General features: G+C 43.8%; 1 protein-coding gene across 3 annotated transcripts; it reads right to left on the bottom strand.

Annotated features, from left to right (window-relative positions):
- Nucleotides 1-2,038: 2,038 nt before the first annotated feature.
- On the bottom strand, nucleotides 2,039-17,755 carry LOC125747157 (lipase maturation factor 2-like). Of its 3 annotated transcripts, XM_049022023.1 has the most exons (15): nucleotides 14,542-14,748; nucleotides 11,113-11,366; nucleotides 10,810-10,838; nucleotides 9,135-9,325; nucleotides 8,809-8,987; nucleotides 8,549-8,687; nucleotides 7,667-7,801; nucleotides 7,474-7,579; nucleotides 7,237-7,333; nucleotides 6,115-6,297; nucleotides 5,228-5,396; nucleotides 5,027-5,138; nucleotides 4,804-4,912; nucleotides 3,910-4,281; nucleotides 2,039-3,327 (listed from the first exon to the last, which is right to left on the bottom strand). In XM_049022023.1, exons 1-14 carry the CDS (start codon nucleotides 14,633-14,635, stop codon nucleotides 3,952-3,954), a joined length of 2,127 nt encoding a protein of 708 aa, XP_048877980.1. In that variant the 5' UTR covers nucleotides 14,636-14,748; the 3' UTR covers nucleotides 2,039-3,327; nucleotides 3,910-3,951. The 3 variants fall into 3 exon arrangements, with proteins under 3 accessions (XP_048877980.1, XP_048877990.1, XP_048877972.1); XM_049022033.1 differs by lacking the exon at nucleotides 14,542-14,748 and adding an exon at nucleotides 17,554-17,755 and having other exon boundaries at nucleotides 2,039-4,281; XM_049022015.1 differs by having other exon boundaries at nucleotides 2,039-4,281.
- Between the last annotated feature and the right edge of the window lie 324 nt (nucleotides 17,756-18,079).

Below are 18,079 nucleotides of genomic sequence, written 5' to 3' on the forward strand. Positions count from 1 at the left end.
GTGCGGAAATGTGCGAATAATACTTGTGTTCGTCATTAAAAATCCAAAATTAACGGCACTGAAAAGACAGCTAACACGTGGGTTAGATTGGTTGCTGAGACAAAGATACGCTGTTCTCAAATCAACATCCATAGATCCCACAGTATTAACTAATATATTAATAATAATAATTGATACTTTATTGATCCCCGTGGGGAAATTGTCTTTATGCCTCCCTCAACTTTCTCTTTGTAGAGTAAGCTGTCTGCAAAGGGCAGCCACCCGCAATGGCGCCCAGGGAGCTGGGGGTTAAGGGTCTCGCACAAGGACCCGCAGACGTGCTGAAGCTGGGTTCGAACCGACATATTACATAACACTACACTGTAAAGTGTCATTCACTAGCTTTGTTCTGCTCAGGTTCTGAGTGGAACCTCGAGCCTTTCCAAGGAAACGCAGGGCACCAGACCCTTGATGGGATGCCCGTGGGATCACAGGGCACAAATGCGCGAGCATGCACACGCATGCATGCACGCACGCATGCACGCACACACACATGCACGCACACACACGCACGCACGCACGCATGCACGCGCACGCACGCATGCACGCACACACACACAACTTCCACAACTCGTTCAGTTTTCACTGCAAGATGTAAAGTATACTGAACAAAAATATAAACGCAACACTCTTGTTTCTGCTCCCATTTTTCATGAGATGGACTTAAAGACCTACAATTCATTCCAGATACACAATATTACCATTTCTCTCAAACATTTCTCACAAATCAGTCTAAATGTGTGATAGTGAGCACTTCTGCTTTGCTGAGATAATCCATCCCACCTCACAGGTGTGCCACATCAAGATGCTGATCTGACATCATGGGTAGTGCACAGGTGTACCTTATACTGCCCACAATAAAAGGCCACCCTGGAATGTGCAGTTTTTTGCTTTATTGGGGGTCTGGGGACTCAGAACCGGTCAGTATCTGGTGTGACCACCATTTGCCTCATGCAATGCAACACATCTTCTTCGCATAGAGTTTATCAGATTGTCAATTGTGGCCTGTGGAATGTTGGTCCACTCCTCTTCAATGGCTGTGCGAAGTTGTTGGATATTAGTGGGAACTGGTACACGCTGTCGTATACGCCGGTCAAGCACATCCCAAACATGCTCAACGGGTGACATGTCCGGTGAGTATGCTGGCCATGCAAGAACTGGGACATTTTCAGCTTCCAAGAACTGTGTACAGATCCTTGCAACATGGGGCCGTGCATTATCTGTCTGAGTGGCTGGTCTCAGACAATCTTGGAGGTGAACCTGCTGGATGTGGAGGTCCTGGGCTGGTGTGGTTACACGTGGTCTGCGGTTGTGAGGCCGGTTGGATGTACTGCCATATTCTCTGAAACGCCTTTGGAGACGGCTTATGGTTGAGAAATGAACATTCAATGCACGAGCAACAGATCTGGTTGACATTCCTGCTGTCAGCATGCCAATTGCACGCTCCCTCAATGCTTGTGGCATCTGTGGCATTTTGCTGTGAGACAAAACTGCACATTCCAGGGTGGCCTTTTATTGTGGGCAGTATAAGGTACACCTGTGCACTACCCATGATGTCAGATCAGCATCTTGATGTGGCACACCTGTGAGGTGGGATGGATTATCTCAGCAAAGCAGAAGTGCTCACTATCACACATTTAGACTGATTTGTGAGAAATGTTTGAGAGAAATGGTAATATTGTGTATCTGGAATGAATTGTAGATCTTTAAGTCCATCTCATGAAAAATGGGAGCAAAAACAAAAGTGTTGCGTTTATATTTTTGTTCAGTGTAGATTCAAGTATATTACAAAGAGTTTCAATCCCTATCATCCATCCCTAACGAATGGTGGGGAAAGCAAGGAAAAAACTGCATGTCTTAGGAAGCTTCATCACCTTTTTGCAGTCCCTAATAGGACTTACTAAATACTTTCAGAGTCAGTATGGGGAATTACACATCAGCAATTAATATTTCCTTGCCTACCTTCCAAAGAGTGGACAAATATGACAGAGGAGTCATATTTTGACATTCATATATAACCTTTATTATACAAATATGTGACCAAAACCATTAAAAATATTTTTCATTTTGCATATTTAACTAAGAGGGAGTTATGGTTTGGGAAAGTACATAAAATAGTTGCTTTAAAAGAAAATGCTGGTGCACAGTGAAGACTTGGGAAAAAAACTCATCATAAATCCCACATTAGTGAAAGACGACCTACATCAATTAGAATAGCCGGACTTAAACAGAATTGGACATGATCCTGGAACAGTTTTGACCACCCAACTCAACCACCTAGGTGGCACTTCAGTCACATAATGACATTAAGTGTGCAGTGACATCCCATCTCTGTCAGTAACACAAGGTATTTGGCGTCCAGGTCCAGCAGATTGGCTTATTTTCATCTCAAAACCCAGAAGGGATATGAGTCCACATCCATAAGAGACCCAAGGTAACACCATAAGGAAAGAGACTATTTAGTTCAAGGACAACTATCACAATTAGACTTTGCTACCCTGCTGACGACTTCAGAATTAAACAAGGAGAGAAAGTCCTTTTGAAACGTTAGGCCAACAAAAGCCACATGTGAAAGACCGATTCACCAGGACCGATTCACAAGCCAACTGAAATATTACACCATTTAATTTATCGTCACCAAAGCTAAGAGGCTAATAGGTTTACCCTAAGAACTCTGTTCTACAAGCCAACAGGACACTTTCATCTTCTCTCTCACAAGTACAAATGGCTGTTTACACATTATAAAGTCTCTTTACTTAGCAAGTTCAACATTTTAACATTTGAACTTTATAAGGATTTAATGTCATTTCAAAACCTTGAAAGACTTAGCAGAGGTTCTCTTTGACATTGTAGTTTCCTTTGATTACCAGCCATCAAAAAAACATAAAAATACTTTGCTTTGGTGGATCTACTAAAAAGGAATCCATAAAGTTATTAGTCCAAACCACTGATACAATGTAAATAGGACCACTGCTGCAACCAGTCCATGGTGCTAAGATTTCGCTTGTGTCATGCAAGTTCATACTTCAACAAAGATGACGACACAGTAGATTTTGAACGGCACGGATTTTGCTATTTTGAACACTCCACCAACACTGCCATATTTGAACACGCTGCCAACCTGATGCGTCTTGAGATGTTTCTAAAGAGTAGCGTCAAAAAGACCATGCAGCACATCGATTACGAATGCACAAATATGAAAATCTTCATGCGTCTGGCAAACTGGAAAAGCCTTGATGCTCTAATCACAATAGCTTCATGACGAGCGACTTCATAGACTCGGGGTATCTGGGACAAAACAAAAAAAAAAAACCTTTTACAAAAGAATGTGTAACTTCTGAAACAGGAGAAGGGTGAACTCTGTGGTTCCAGCAAGCTGGACTAAGAATCTTGGTGGAAGAGAGCAACACTTTGTGAGAAAAATGCAAGTGTTCTCACAGAAGGAAGAGCACAGTGTCAAAGAGCATACTTTGAGTGGAAGCAGAAACCACATGGAAAGTAAGCAGAGCATTCAAGAGGCAGTGGGTGTGGGCAGGGACGGATTATGGGTTGTGTGAGCCCCTGGGCAAAACGTTTGCGAGGGCCCCCCACCACCACCAGCACCACCACCACAACCACCACAATTCAAGGGCCCTTGGCAGCCAAACGCCCTCCCTATAGGGTCAGGGGCCCTTGTAGGCAGAGGATCAAAGAATGTAGGCCCTCTAAAATAGACAAATGAAAATACATTGTTGATAAGCGTTGCAAATTGTTTTGGGCTAGGGGCCCCACGGGCCCCCTGCACCCCAAGGGCCCCTGGGCAGCGGCCCCGCTGGCCCGGTCCGTAATCCATCCCTGGGTGTGGGGAATAAGCACCTGAGAGTTACCCACTGCATTAATACGAAGATATGGGCAGGGTGACATCACTTCCTTTTATTCTGGGTTGTTATCCAAATTCTGCACCTTCTCCTCCTCCTCCTCCTCGTGGCCAGGAGAGAGGTCCTCCTCTTTTTCCTGCACGTAGTCCTTTTTCGAACTAGGGGGGTCCGTTTCCTTGGTCTTCCCACTGTTCGGCTTGGAGGGGACAGACTTGCTCTCCTTGGGGGTCAAGGAGAATAGTGCCTTGAGGAGGCAGATGGCGGCTCCAGCGCTGAAGAGGGACCAAAGCACGAGGGGCCCTGACATAGTCTGGATGTGCTCCCTGACGAGCCTCAGGAGCCAAGGGACTGCTGCATCCGAGTTTCGGCGGGTCAGGCCTTTGTCCTTCGCAGAACGTGCATGTCAGTACCACATTATGTGAAACACAAGACTACTAACAACAGTCAGTAAAAACAGACCCTAAATATGCATTTTCAAGGACAATTTAAAACAATAAACAATATGTTGATCACGTGACTGATCTAAATCACCATTTCCCAATCCGGTCCTCAGGGACCTGCAGAAACACCGTAATTTTGCTCCTACCAGGAGCTGGAAAGGAGCAAAAATGTGTACTGTCTGACAGGGAGCTGGAAAGGAGCAAAAATGTGTACTGTCTGCGGGTCCCTGAGATTCGGGCTGGGAAACACTGTCCTAAATACCAATGACAATGTGACAGGATCTGCAAAAAGTGCCTGGAGAAGGCAAAGAAAGGTTGTATTTGAGGTCTCCCCTTCTTTCTTTCCTTGGTTACGTCCAATCTGTCACACAGGTACAGGGGCTCCTACTTATTACAAGTTGACACATATGGAACTGGCCCTTATAGAGTAAGATGAGTGCAGCAGTTTGAGGGCTGTTCTCTGGTACCTTCAGGCCGTACTGCGTGAGAAGACCATCCAGGAAAGGGTCTCCCAGGTGCACGGTGGGGAAAAATTCCTCTACATAGCGCCTCCTCCACCACAGCTGGGTGAACCACCTGACGAGAGAGCATTAAGCATTTTTGTGGTCTGCATCTCATCAGGATAACAGATGTCTAGTCTCAAGTGACCAGGAGTCCATGAAAGTACAGCAGACAGGACTGTGCACCCACCCGTTCTCTTGGGCATCTGTGAACCGGTATTTGTAGAGGAGAGCACGGATAAAAGTGGGGGGCTGTTGCCTGAAGGGGTACTTGGACTCGTCCACCTGGATCAGGTTAATCACTGGACAGAAGGAAGATGGAGAAGTGGTTTAATGACTTGAGGCCTAACGCACCACCAGCACCCATTTCACCTTTCCTCCTTTATCTCACCATCCTTCTTGCCCTGCAGCAGTCGGTACACCAGGCTGGGAAACCAGGGGCTCTGGGTGTGGGGGCCAAGTGCTGCGAACCACATCTGCCAGTCCAAGCGAGGCTGGTGGGGTGCCACCATCGGCTGCGGACCACTCACATTACCAGGTTTGTACATGAACTCGATCTCCTATTGGAGGAGGGGTAAACGGGTTACGGTACACTGCCTATCACAGCCAATCATCCACCAGTTCTCTTTGAATGTGATCTAAATCAATGTTTGCCAACCCAGTCCTCGGGGAACCCCCGACAGCTCCCAGCCAATCAGGAAGACAAAATACCTGGTACAGGTGCGCTGGGAGCTGAGAGGAAGCAAAAATGTGGACTGTCCAGGGTTCCCCGAGAGCTAAGTTGCGAAAAACTGATCTAGAGCAACGGTCCTCAACCTTTTTTGCACCGCGACCCACTTTTTACCATGCCAGCTCAGCTGCGACTATATCAAGTACAACTTTAAATTAACGCTATGATTAAGCACGTAGTGCACTCTGCAATTTATGCCGATCAATGCCTATTGCACAAATCTGATTGGGTGTGCCAGTGAGTTTTAAATTAAGGACCTGTGGCTTGGATTCTTGGATTGGTTGAGTGTTCACTAGTTTTGCGCTAAGCATTTGCAAACCCAAGACCGGTTTATACAGGTTAATTCTAGGAGTGGGGCTGAGAAATCTGATTGAGGATCAGCAAAGGAGCTTGCTGGTTTTAAAATTTCCAACTCAGCCTCACGACCCGTTCTGGACTTGGGTCGCAACCCATGGGTTGAGAATTGCTGATCTAGAAAGATGGATGAAGGACACATTGGGCAGAGAACATCAGTTCGAAGTTCAGCTTCTGAAAAATAGACCGCTTACCATCCAGGTGTTCTTGTCCATGCTGCCCTCAATCACCACCTCAGGCCGGCCCCCCACTCCCGTCATCCTCCTGAACAGGCCGTAGGAGCCAACCAGGTGGTAGCGGTTCACCGCACTGTATGCCTTATGCAGGTCCGGCCAGAGGTTTCCATGAGAGTTGTACTCGATGTAAGTGTACGGCACCTAGTGATGAATTGGAGCAGTTACTGCGGTGCCCTTTCCAGAAGTTTAATTAGGAACTTTTAAGAACATAAGGTCTATAAATAAAAACCATAAAGAGACGAGACAAAGTACTATTGTGATGAACGAGATCCTGTCCATGTCTGTACATAAAATAGAACATGGACATATTTGACCTCAAGTCTTTAATATGACAGAATGCTTGAAGACTACAAAAGGCACGATTAAGAAACTTTCAGCTAATCACTACATCTCCCATGATGCCAAGATCAACGACAAGTTATCCTGCGTTCCATTCTCTCAGAGTTGGATAAAAACGTCATGAAGAACGTCACTTCCTGTCGGAAACACCTCTTTTCCGATGTTGATGTCGGACAGAATTTGTTGAAATTCCCATGTGTCGTCATTTCAACATGGCGGCTTACAATCAACCGTAATTCTAACTTTATAAATATTACAAAATGTAACGTATTAATAATTATAAATGTAATTGCACATAGTCGATTTAGATAATACTATATCATGACCGTAACGAGTATGCTAGCATGCAGTATCAGATTTTTACCAGACTTGTTAGGGCTGATTGTTTGTAGTTTGTTTACCTCTTGAAAAAAAGAATATCGCTATGGATCTACTAAAATATTATAAAGTTTGTGGTTTGACTAGTTCGTGTCTTGTGTGTTTGTTTCTCGGAAAGAAAGAATCTCCCTCTAAATCTGTTCAAATATAAAGCAACAACTCACAACAGCGTTGTTCGTGGAGGCAGCCATGTTTGTTCCGAGATGTGTAGCTCAAACAAGAGTGCGGTTGGACGTGACACACCTCGGAATTTACGAATTCGGAGAGATAATCGAACGCACCATAAGTGAAGCATCCCAACGGCCCTGGGTCAGAGCAAGAGGGTGCTGTGAAAATGCAGAAGACAAACGAACAAAATCTCACCAAACTGATGGCAAACATGCCAGCAGCAGCTGTGGCAAAGACGGCCCACTGGACAGTAGCCCAAAGCTTCCAGAAGAATCCTTGAACGCAGGCACATCTAACATGAAAGGGAAAGGAGGGAACATTAGAGTTGTAGCAGCAAAGAGATACTAAAAAAAGCCACATAATCCCTGGCAATCAAAAACGCCCCTATGACGCATATGATGAAAAATTTGTACTAGTGTTAAGTAGACTTACTTATACATGGCCGTGACCACCTCCCAGACAAGAGACAGCATGCCAAGCCAAATACTGGGAAAGGTGACCATCTTCAGAAAGCTGTTGAACTGATGGTAGGTGAATTCTGAAAAGCCCAGAGACACGTCCTTCTTGAGTGAGACGGAACCTCACGGGGACTTGAGTCAACAAAGGACTCAACGGACGCGCAGACCTGTTTTTGAAAGCACGCTCTTCTTCTCCCAGTTGATCTCCAGCCCAAAATACAGCGTGGTGCAGTAGAACATCAGGCCGTAGACACCCAGTTCAGTCATGAACGCTGTCCACGAAATCGCAGCTTGGTAGCCGGCTTTGAAAAACAAAACCGAGGACAGCAGCATTGTACTATTAAAGTAATTAAATGACACTTTGCAAAACAACAGCATCAAACTGCTAACGATCATCAAAAAGGTCATATATTCTGTAAACTGATCTTTTATTGCCTCCAGAGTCCTTCAGAGGTCTCTGAGCTTTTCATATGGCTGATTGCGAGTGGTATCAATGAATGGCAGGCAGAGATCTAAAAACTCATGGTTCAGGGACATCTGTAGGTGGTTAACTTCATTGCACCTTAGACAATGTAACAAATTGTTTAAAAGTGAATTACCATTTATGCAAATGACCGACTATTATGAAACGCTGTTGCCTTATGCATGCAATGCATCTTCCCATAATGGCCATAAAAGCAGGCAAACACCAGAGTGAATCAACATCAAAACTTGTGCCTACAGACTAATAGGACGTTTTCGGATTTCATCCAATGGTGTGTCCCTCTCTCAAACCCCCCCCCCGCAATGATAAGAGGGCTGCCTGCAGCCTCCTGCCGATCAGCATCACTGCTGGAGGTCTGGCCAAGTTTTCTGTTGGCTTTATGCTAACAAATCTATGATGCTTCCCCATGAATTTGCTCAGCAAATGAAAGATCGTTTGTATCCCTTCCAGCCATTATCCCTTAAAATAGTAAAAACCCGTTGAGGGAAACATCTGCGGGGATCTGATAAGCCTGATTAGAAGCCGTTCTACTAGAAAAATCAGAATCTGGCTTTCTTGCTCGTACATTTTTCTTTTGTCTTCTTGCCACGTCTCAGCCAGAAGTTGACATGGTCGTCATCCAGCAGCGAGAAGCACAGAACGATGGTGAGCAGATTGAAGAAGTTGTAGTTTCCTGTTAGGATAATGAGCACTTGTAGCAACACCTGGAGTCCGAAACAGTGAAAGCAGTCGTGCATCAGTTTTACCCGCAATACAGAGGCAGGCCACCGGCATGCAAACAGCACCTGTATGTCCAAGACTAAGAGAAGCAAAGATCCAACACACCTGCGCGTAGAAGGCAAAGATCCTCAGTCTCCTAATGGGAGCGAAGAAGAGAAAGGGGACTGGGATCTCGATGAGGAAGGTGCCCACAATGCTGAGCTTCTGAAACCACACGGGGAGTTGGTGGGCGTACCAGGCCAGGGGCGAGGGGATGCACTGCGTTTCGTAGTGATATGTCAGGGCTAGCACACAAGATGAGATGCGCGCGACACCGTGATGAGCAAATCCAACTCAACAATGACCAAATTAACTATTCAGCAAAACCTGCGCCTAATAAGTGAAACCCAACCCTGACCACGGCCATTAAGGGTGGAGCTCCATCCACCTACCAGTGAGGCCCCACCAAGTTGGGCAGCGGCTGGTGAGCTTGACGACCCCGGAGGCGAACATGAGGCGAAAAAGCAGCCATCGCACCAGCCAGAAGGTGGTGGCGTCATGGTGCTTTGCGGGGGACTGCCAGAGCAAGTTCAAGGGGGCCACGAGGATGGCTAGAAATCCCGCCTCCAGCAGGAGACTGTCCCTAGATCCATGGGAGGGGACACCACATAACACTGAACCAATGCAAAAACATGTTTATGTGGTATGTCAACATGTATGTCAACAGAACATCGCACGCTCCACTTTCCGGCCTCTGAGCCGACATCTTTCGACAAGCAGTTCACCACGGGCTTGCAGTGAGTGGAAGTAAAGGGCAGAAGATCTGCTTTGCAAGCAAGAACCAGATTCCTCCTTCAGAAGGACACGTGAGAAGCTGGTGGATGGAGTGACAAGCCAGTGTGTCCTACAAGAGTCTTCAGGGATTTTTCCACCATACTAGGGCAACACGAATATATGGCTCATGGGCCATAATCACCAGGTTTTTTAATGGAGGGGAGTAAACATTTGTCCGCACGCCGACATTTCGGTACCACAAAGACATTTACTTACGCCCACAGTTTGGTAAGTACATTAGTAGCATATTAGTAGCGCGCATAAAATATTAATGAGAGCTGTATTATGACACCCAGAAGTGAACAATCTCTATAAATTCGGCATACACTTGTTTGATAAACATGTCCGATTTTAAACTCCACCACCAAGTACCACCACAGCACCACCAATGTCTTTTTACCTGGTTTACGCACAATATCTCCTCTTTCAAACGTTGTTGTGGCTGCTTAGCTGTCCCTTTCTTCACCGCTTCTTCAGCACTTCTTGCCATGATTTACTAAAACTATGTGACGTGCTCCACTAACTGAACTTAATAAACAAAGATAAGGCGAATTTATACGGATTAACCTTTGGACGTCACTTACCAAAATTGTGGGTGTAAATAAATGTTCCATATAGTACTAAGAAGCTGGCAAACCTGGGGAATTAACTTTCACTAAGACATGTTTACTTTGTCATAAGAAACAAAACATTGCAAGCGCTGCAATGTTAATGCACCCGGGGAGCAGTGCTTAGGGGCGGTACCTTGTTCAGGATACCTCAGTGGTGCCTTGCTGGTCGGGGATTCGAACCTGCAATCTTTCAATTACAAGTGCGCTTCCCTACCCATCAAGCCACCACTACCCACAATACAAATTCAGGTGCTTAGGTACTGGAATTTTTAGTACTGGTACTAGAAGTTAATGGAAATGGGAAAGTACTATGCCAAAAGTGCGGCACCTGGTGCAGTGAAAAAGTCCCTAAAGATCAAGCACTAGAAGGTGGACACCTGTTCCCTGCTTTATTGCACACTCACGTCAGTCACAAAGTTGACTGTGAGACCATGTTTCATTGTACACAGCATGCGAACAATATTTCTGCGCATTTTTTACATTAACGGAATCAGTCAGTGCTTTGGTCTTAGACTGAACTCATAGCCCTAAAACAGGAGGCGAGGCGTTAGTGCGTGCACACTCACACACACGCTCACACACACGCTCACTTTTTAGTGTCTACACTCACACATGAACTAAAGCGAAGTGTTATGAGGTATAATGTTAAGCAAACATGTTACTGAGCATGAACAAAACTTACCACTGGAAGTACAGAAAGACCTGACCAACCTGAAAAAGAAACTTATTAATAAAAAATAATTGCACAAGAATAACACCCAAGTAAATCCTAATAGCTACCATGCAAGAGAAACCAGCATAAATGTAAAAAGGATTCAGACTGCTAGCTGGTTACTCTATGACAAAGAAATGCAGGATATTTAATGTAATTCTCAGTTATTAAATATAATATAAATGCTGTGTATGAAATCACACATTTTGTGAATCTCTGCTGTGAAACAATCATGGTTAAACCATGACCCGACTAAAAGTGGACACTGCACACCTGGTAGACGGAGCGGTAGAGGACCCAAAGGCTGAAGAACACCAGGCTACCCCTCAGCGGCTCCAGCACCATGGCCCCGAAGGCCAGCGTGGCCCCCAGCAGGCAGATGAGCTCCATGCCCTGCTGGGTGTCCAGGGCCAGTTGGGGTCCCAGCCACAGCAGGGTGGGAGAATCTTTCAGCTGCTCCAGCAGCGACTTGCCCAAATAACGCATCTGCCAGCGTGCCGGCAGGATTCCCTCGTTCCCATAGAGACCTGAGTCAGGCGTGCAAGGGAGAGAGGGGCAGAATAAGATCAGTTTATTATTATAATAATAATAATAATAATAATAATAATAATAATAATAATAATAAAATAATAATAATAACAACAACAACAATAATAATAATTAAAAAAAAAAACTGCACTTTTACGGCTCTGCAGTTCAAAACAAACCAATTTTCCACAAACGGGTCTATTCATGAGTGATTTAAACAGCAATGATGAAAATGATTAGGATTGGCCTGAAAAGCGCTTGCAGAGCTCATGCAGACAGCGGTGGTGAACTTTAAACTAATGTTAAATATATACCAGATAATGCTGAAAAGGAGCGGTCTTAAAGTAGTACAGCTTACTAAGTTTTGTTTCCTATGACAATATAAATATTACAGAGAAACATAAACCCCACGCCCTCTGAATTTTACAACCAGGATTTACAAACACAAGAACTGTATTGAAAAGTAACGTTGCTGATGAAAGTACAGTGATACCTCAATTCGTTCGAGAACTCAGTTCGTGACCTGAAAAGTTCGTGACCTGAATCAATTTTTCACATTTAAAATAATGTAAATATAAATAATTCATTCAAACACGGAATTATTTCAATTTTTTTATGTTTTTTCTGTGACCAAGAATATAAACAAATTAAAGGATCCTTAATTATACACAAATAATGGTGGGCTGGTCCCTCGAAAGATGGCAAAACACGGAAAAGAACCAAAAAACATCCCCCCAAAAAACTAAACAATTAACATTAAAAGACCAGTAACAGTCAAAAACAATACAGTAAATTTCGAAAGTTTTTTTATTATACTGTACATTATTTTCATATGCCTAAATTATGTACATTTCATATTGTAAAGTATAGTATAGTAAAGATACATCTATAAAAAGTTTTTTATACATTCCATAATCGTTCGTGGGCATATTGTACACTTCTTCATGTTCCGGGTGGTTCTTTGAAGCACTTTCAATGGACCCTTTTGGGGGATGTTTGTGTGTTCGCAGCCTGAAACACGGTTCGCGAACCAGTGCAAAAATTTTTCGAACGTCTGGTTCGTGACCCGATTTTGTTCGTGAACAGGACTGTTTGTGGGTCGAGGTACCACTGTACCAAGTCAGAATTTAGTTAAGTTAGTTTCATTGTCCTTCGTACACGACACTGCTTTCTTTAGAAACTTAAACTGCCATTAAATTTTAATTGCTGTACACAGAGGTACACAATACTGGTCACAATATTTTCTCTCTTGCCTCTGAAAACACACAGTTCTTCCAGCCTTCCATTCTTAGAAAAAAATGTTACTTTAATACTAAATACCACATAAAAACACAATGTCCCGCGACAAATGAGACCGTACTGCACCCCCAATTATTCATGATACTACATCCCGCGTATACAATGCGTTAACTCTTCTGGTAGGTGCAACTACGGCACGTGGAATAAATGCAGAAAATGCATGGCAGCCATGATGCGTATGCGTTATGAGGGTCAAGTATAAATCAGCACTAAGGGGTTGCAAACTGCAGTAATGAGGTTCTAACTAAAAGTGCCGTCACACAACTTACAAAATCATTATTCATTACCGTTTTATCACAGTGATGCACATCAATTAGGTGAATGCAATTCAATAAACTGCATTGTGGGATTCCCCAGATACTGTACACGAAAGCCAGGACCTGCCTCGCAGCTGCTTTGACACTGCAGTAATGACACTGACTGACATTGATTCGACTTGTGTCATTCAGAACACAGGCTAGTTCTTTAGCTAGGAGAAATCTCAAGTCCATTACAGCCAATATCTGTCCAATGAGCAGTTCATTCGTGACTAAGCCAACAGATTCCCCACAATCACGTTTGTGCCAGGAGTGTGCTACAACCCAACAGCCATTTTTCACTTTAGTGCTTGGAAAGATTTCAGAGCTAACTGCTTACAGAAAGGCAATAGGTAAAATGAATAAGTAACCACTGTACTACTGAATTAAACAAGTGCATGTGTGAGTTCAGACTCAATTACCCGACATATACACTTGCTTAATTCAGCAGAGGAAGCATTCCGAAACAGCAAAAACCAGAGGACAAGATGTGGGATATAATTGGGGATGTTTGTCTAAAGACAACCAAGATTTCGCAAGCATTTTGTTGAAGGCACCAGACATGGACATATTTATAGATTAACTAAATGGCAAGTAAATTGACAGGAATAAATGCACAATGACGGAGACACGGTACAGTGATTCATTTATGTCTTATTGCCAATTCATCTCAAGTTACAATACAAGTCATGAGTGGTGCTCAGGTTCTACAGACTAACATTATGGGACTTTAAATTTTAGCTACACACAGGTACGGTGTATTTGACACAATTTCAAACTATTAACATGAATTTTATTCACATGAAAACACACTTTAAATAGTTAAATAGTTTAAGAATGGCAGTCCAAATTCTTGAAACCCACAAGCGCATCTATGAGACGGGAAAGGTCAAACGCCTGCCGCGCTGCGCCAATCCACAGTATGGCGCTGACATTTGGCGTATTTCATTTCTCAGTCCGCATAGCAAAAACAAGTTTCCAGCAAAAACGTTGCTAAAAAAAAAAAGATACTCACCCAATTTTTTTTAACCCAAATGTAAGGCGCTCACCTCCCATCCCAACTCTGCGAGAATTCTACCATTTAGATAAGCTCCAAAAAGAAAATAATTAAACAGGAAATGGGAACGGGGGTTACCCTCATATGCCAAAGGCAGGGATATTTTTGCGCAATGAAAAAAAATCTCAAAAATGACACCGTCGTCCGTTAACAAAAGGCAGGGTTTAAAGACTGGCTAGATCATGTTCTGTTACTTACAGAAGCCGCTGTTACTTTTACGGCCACAGCGCCCGGCGAACTTTCCTTATTTGACCGACGGCTGGAAAGTTTAGTACAATTTTGCATATTCTGGGTTTCTACAGCGGCGCCGAATACTCGAGATCGACGATTTATTTAGTGCGCTCCAGAGTTTATAAAATAACACCTGAAACATAAATGCAACAAGAAATTTACATTGCTGTAAAAAAATGAAGCTATGGGCAAAGAATGATTATAAAAAGCCAGTGAAAGCAACGTTTGCGCATGCATGCGTGAACCACTGGGTTCATGCTAAAAGGGAACGCTAACTGGAGCTGCACGTACCTGGGATTTGCACGTAAAGGGAAGCGAAAGCAAACATGTAGATGACGGACATGCTCCACAAGAACATATGTCTAGGCAATTTTATTCCCCCCATGATTGTTTCCCCGCTGCTTAGCTGTCTTCAGACAGACAGGACGCGCGAGATGCTCTCCGGCCCCAGTGACGCGGCTCTGCAAATGCGCATGCGCGAAGGAGGGACGATTCTGCGGACCGCAGCAGCCGGGCTGACTGGGCAGCGCAGACGGAACTTCAAGGGTATGTCTGCAATCCCGTCTTTTAAATTAAAGCTGCAGTCAATGAAATGGGATTGTGCGTGAACTCTATCTGTCCTCTCTTACGCAGAAAGCATATGATGTTTAGGGAGACAATTATATGAAAATATTCATCAGATTTTCTAGTCATTTAAGTGTAAAAATTCAAAAATAAATTGACGAAGAACCGCAGCGTAGGATTTGAGAATTAAATTACACCTTCTTCTAGTAACACGTGGTTAGTAGGTAAATAAAGTGGATAAATGAATGCCATATACCACAAACGTTTTTCATTTTATAATTTGCTGTATATTTCGATATTTTCAAGATCTATGTACGTTGCTGAAAAGGGAACCAACGAAGATGTAGCTCTGGTTAACTAAGAAGTAATCATTTTATTGCAAGAAACTGCAGCACTTTTTCTGAACACTAGGTGGCGCAAGGTACTTTAAAATTGTCAGTCTCTTTAATGCTAATGGATGATACGTCATACGCAGGTCAAGTTTAGCTGCGAGAGTACAAGTCATATTACACCGAATATATTGGCCTGAAATAGGCATGACCAGAATATCAGATTCAGAGGACAAGATCCACCTTCCATGTAATTATTATTTTAATATATAATCTAACAGTCAATTTAGCCCTTTATGCATAAGTCAGAAAGTGTTAATTAACATTAAGATATTATAGTTTGTTTTAACAGTACACTTTAAAAAAATCTTTAAAATGTCAAGATATAGGAAAATATTGAAAACATGGCTTTCCATAATGGAAAGGCAAATACAAACACTGTAGTATCAATATAAATAAGATAAATTTTGAATAACATTCAGCGTGTTTTCTTTGGTATTGCATCTGCGTATCGGCAGACTGATCTTGGTTCCAGTTGCTCTTTGGCAAGTATCTGCTCTCTTGCTGCTACACACATACAGTTTACGTCCATTTGCATCACTTCCAAAAGACCACTGGAAGGATTCCAGTGGGACACCCCAGGAAACGTCAACCACAACACTAACTCATGCAACTTGCAGAACTTCCCTGATGACTGGCTGACTTGATACTAGAGGCGAGTTGGAGTGCGAGAAGCTGGTGTGGGACTTCATCTTGTAGGGTGAGGAGAACCACCTGAATCTGAACATGATCAAGATGCTGCTGGTTTTCCCCTGAGACCAGCCGCCATCTACGGCGATGTGGAAGTGGTGAAGTCGCAGAAGGAGCGAATAGTGAATTAGGTGGGGTGGACAATAGGGTTCTGCTTCCCCAGGAAAGCCAGAGCAAACACTTTCTGAGGAGCCTCAAGTCTCAAGTGAGCAGTAGACTGCTAGGTATGTTCTACCAGTCTCTTATGGCCAACATGCACTTCTATTCTATGGTCTGCAGGGGGAGCAACTAGACTCGGGCAGTATGTAATGTTCCCTGCCATCATGCCATACATACATTGATCCACTGTATCATGTATTTATAAAAGCAACGCTATTCCGGAATCTTGAGGTAATATTCACTGAGAAGGGTTGTGAGGGGACCCAAATAATGATACTTGCCAAATGGGGGGGGGGGGGTCTCGCACAGTAGGCGGGGTCCTATACTAACGAAACACTACCAGACCCTAGGAGCAACATCAAGTCAGGAGATTACAAGTCCTTCCACAAGTTAATTCAAATGGGATCCCAGTATAAGAGAAGAAATTGTTAGCAAAATTGTCCATTAACAAGCCTGGACCCCCCCCCAACTTAGCAACTGGCCCATTTCACCATGGCTTGCTAGGAAACACTGTTTGAGATCTTTTCTGTCTGCTGCCAAGCTTACTGATCACTACAGCAATTTCGGTGAAATATCACTTTAAATAGCACATCAGCTGAGCCCCCCTTGCTTACCCATAACCACCTGTTTCCACACCTCACCTACTGCCTGAAAACGATGGCTAAAAGCCAGCAACATCTGCATTCTTATCACGTCTCCACCTGTTTAGCTTTCCTATATGAGCTGTAACCCACCGATGCATCTGCTTTTACCAGAGTCTCTCAGATTTACACAGACTCGAGTGCGTAATAGCAGTGGCTGAACCTATCAGCTTGGTGCAACCAAGTTTCGTTCATTCTAATCAAAAGCAAGTTTGTTTCGAGTTTTACTATCACTGTTTCTATGGTTACATGGTCTACTGAGAACACAATGGTCTGTTTTCAGTAAATGTAGCTAGTTTTTTTTTTGTAAATAATCCAGGGTTTCTACAAAGTATGTGATTTTCTTTGCATACTAATCATACTGTCACACTCATTGTCCATGAAAATAACCCAGGAAGAATTAGGCGAACCACAGCACATTGCACACAGCTTTTCTGAAGGAAGTCACAGATAAAGGAAGTCATTTTCAGTACGATACTCTGCAATGTGGCAGGATGCGGGACTGGAATGAGGTGGGGGGGGGAGGGTGAGGGTTAGGACACTTTATTAACCACAAAACAAATGCTGAAAATAAAGGAGGATGCTTGTTGCTTGAAGCAGCATTTCCTTTGCCCTCTTTCATCCCTCCATCTCAGCCTTTCTTTTGAGGTCAGACTCGGACCTTGGAAACAGCCCCAGCTGGGTAGCTTGATCACATGCCAGCCATGGGCAATCCTGGTTGCCAGCGTTGCCATTCGTCGCTGGCACGGCACCGATGCCTAGCTACCACGCTGCTACAGTGTGATCTCAAAATAACATTGAAAATACAACTAAAGTCATTATTCTGACAGACGCATCTGTCCCTTTTCCATGCCACTTACCAAGCACAGGGTTGAGGTGAATCCAGATGCTGGTCCGTTGGAAGCCATACACTCACAATCACACACCAAGGAACTTTGATTCCACTTGGATTTTGGCAGGAATCCTGAATACCCAGAGGAGACACGCACAGAACAAAATGCCTTCCTATGTCCAGTGTGTTCAAATTTGCACAGTGTAAATGAGGAACTTGGCCATCTTGTTCATTTAACATCCTCTGTCAGCCCCTGGAGGATGGGCTCCCCCTTTGCGTCTGGTTCCCACAAAGGTTTCCTCCTACGAGGGAGTTTTTCCTTTCCACTGTCACTTCTGGCTTGCCAGCATGCGGGCTTTGAGCAGACACAATGTAAAGCACTTTGAGACAATGAAATGTTGTCAAAATGCATTGGATTAAAGCTGAAATGAACTGAAATAAAATTGAATAGAATTGAACTGTATTGAATATGTTACATAAATAGTTTGGTAAATGCGACCTCCTTTTGGCACCCAAAGGAGTAAATTCTACATAACCCTGTTCATCAAAACATA

Source organism: Brienomyrus brachyistius, chromosome 1, assembly GCF_023856365.1.
Source record: "Brienomyrus brachyistius isolate T26 chromosome 1, BBRACH_0.4, whole genome shotgun sequence".
Lineage (NCBI taxonomy): Eukaryota > Metazoa > Chordata > Actinopteri > Osteoglossiformes > Mormyridae > Brienomyrus > Brienomyrus brachyistius.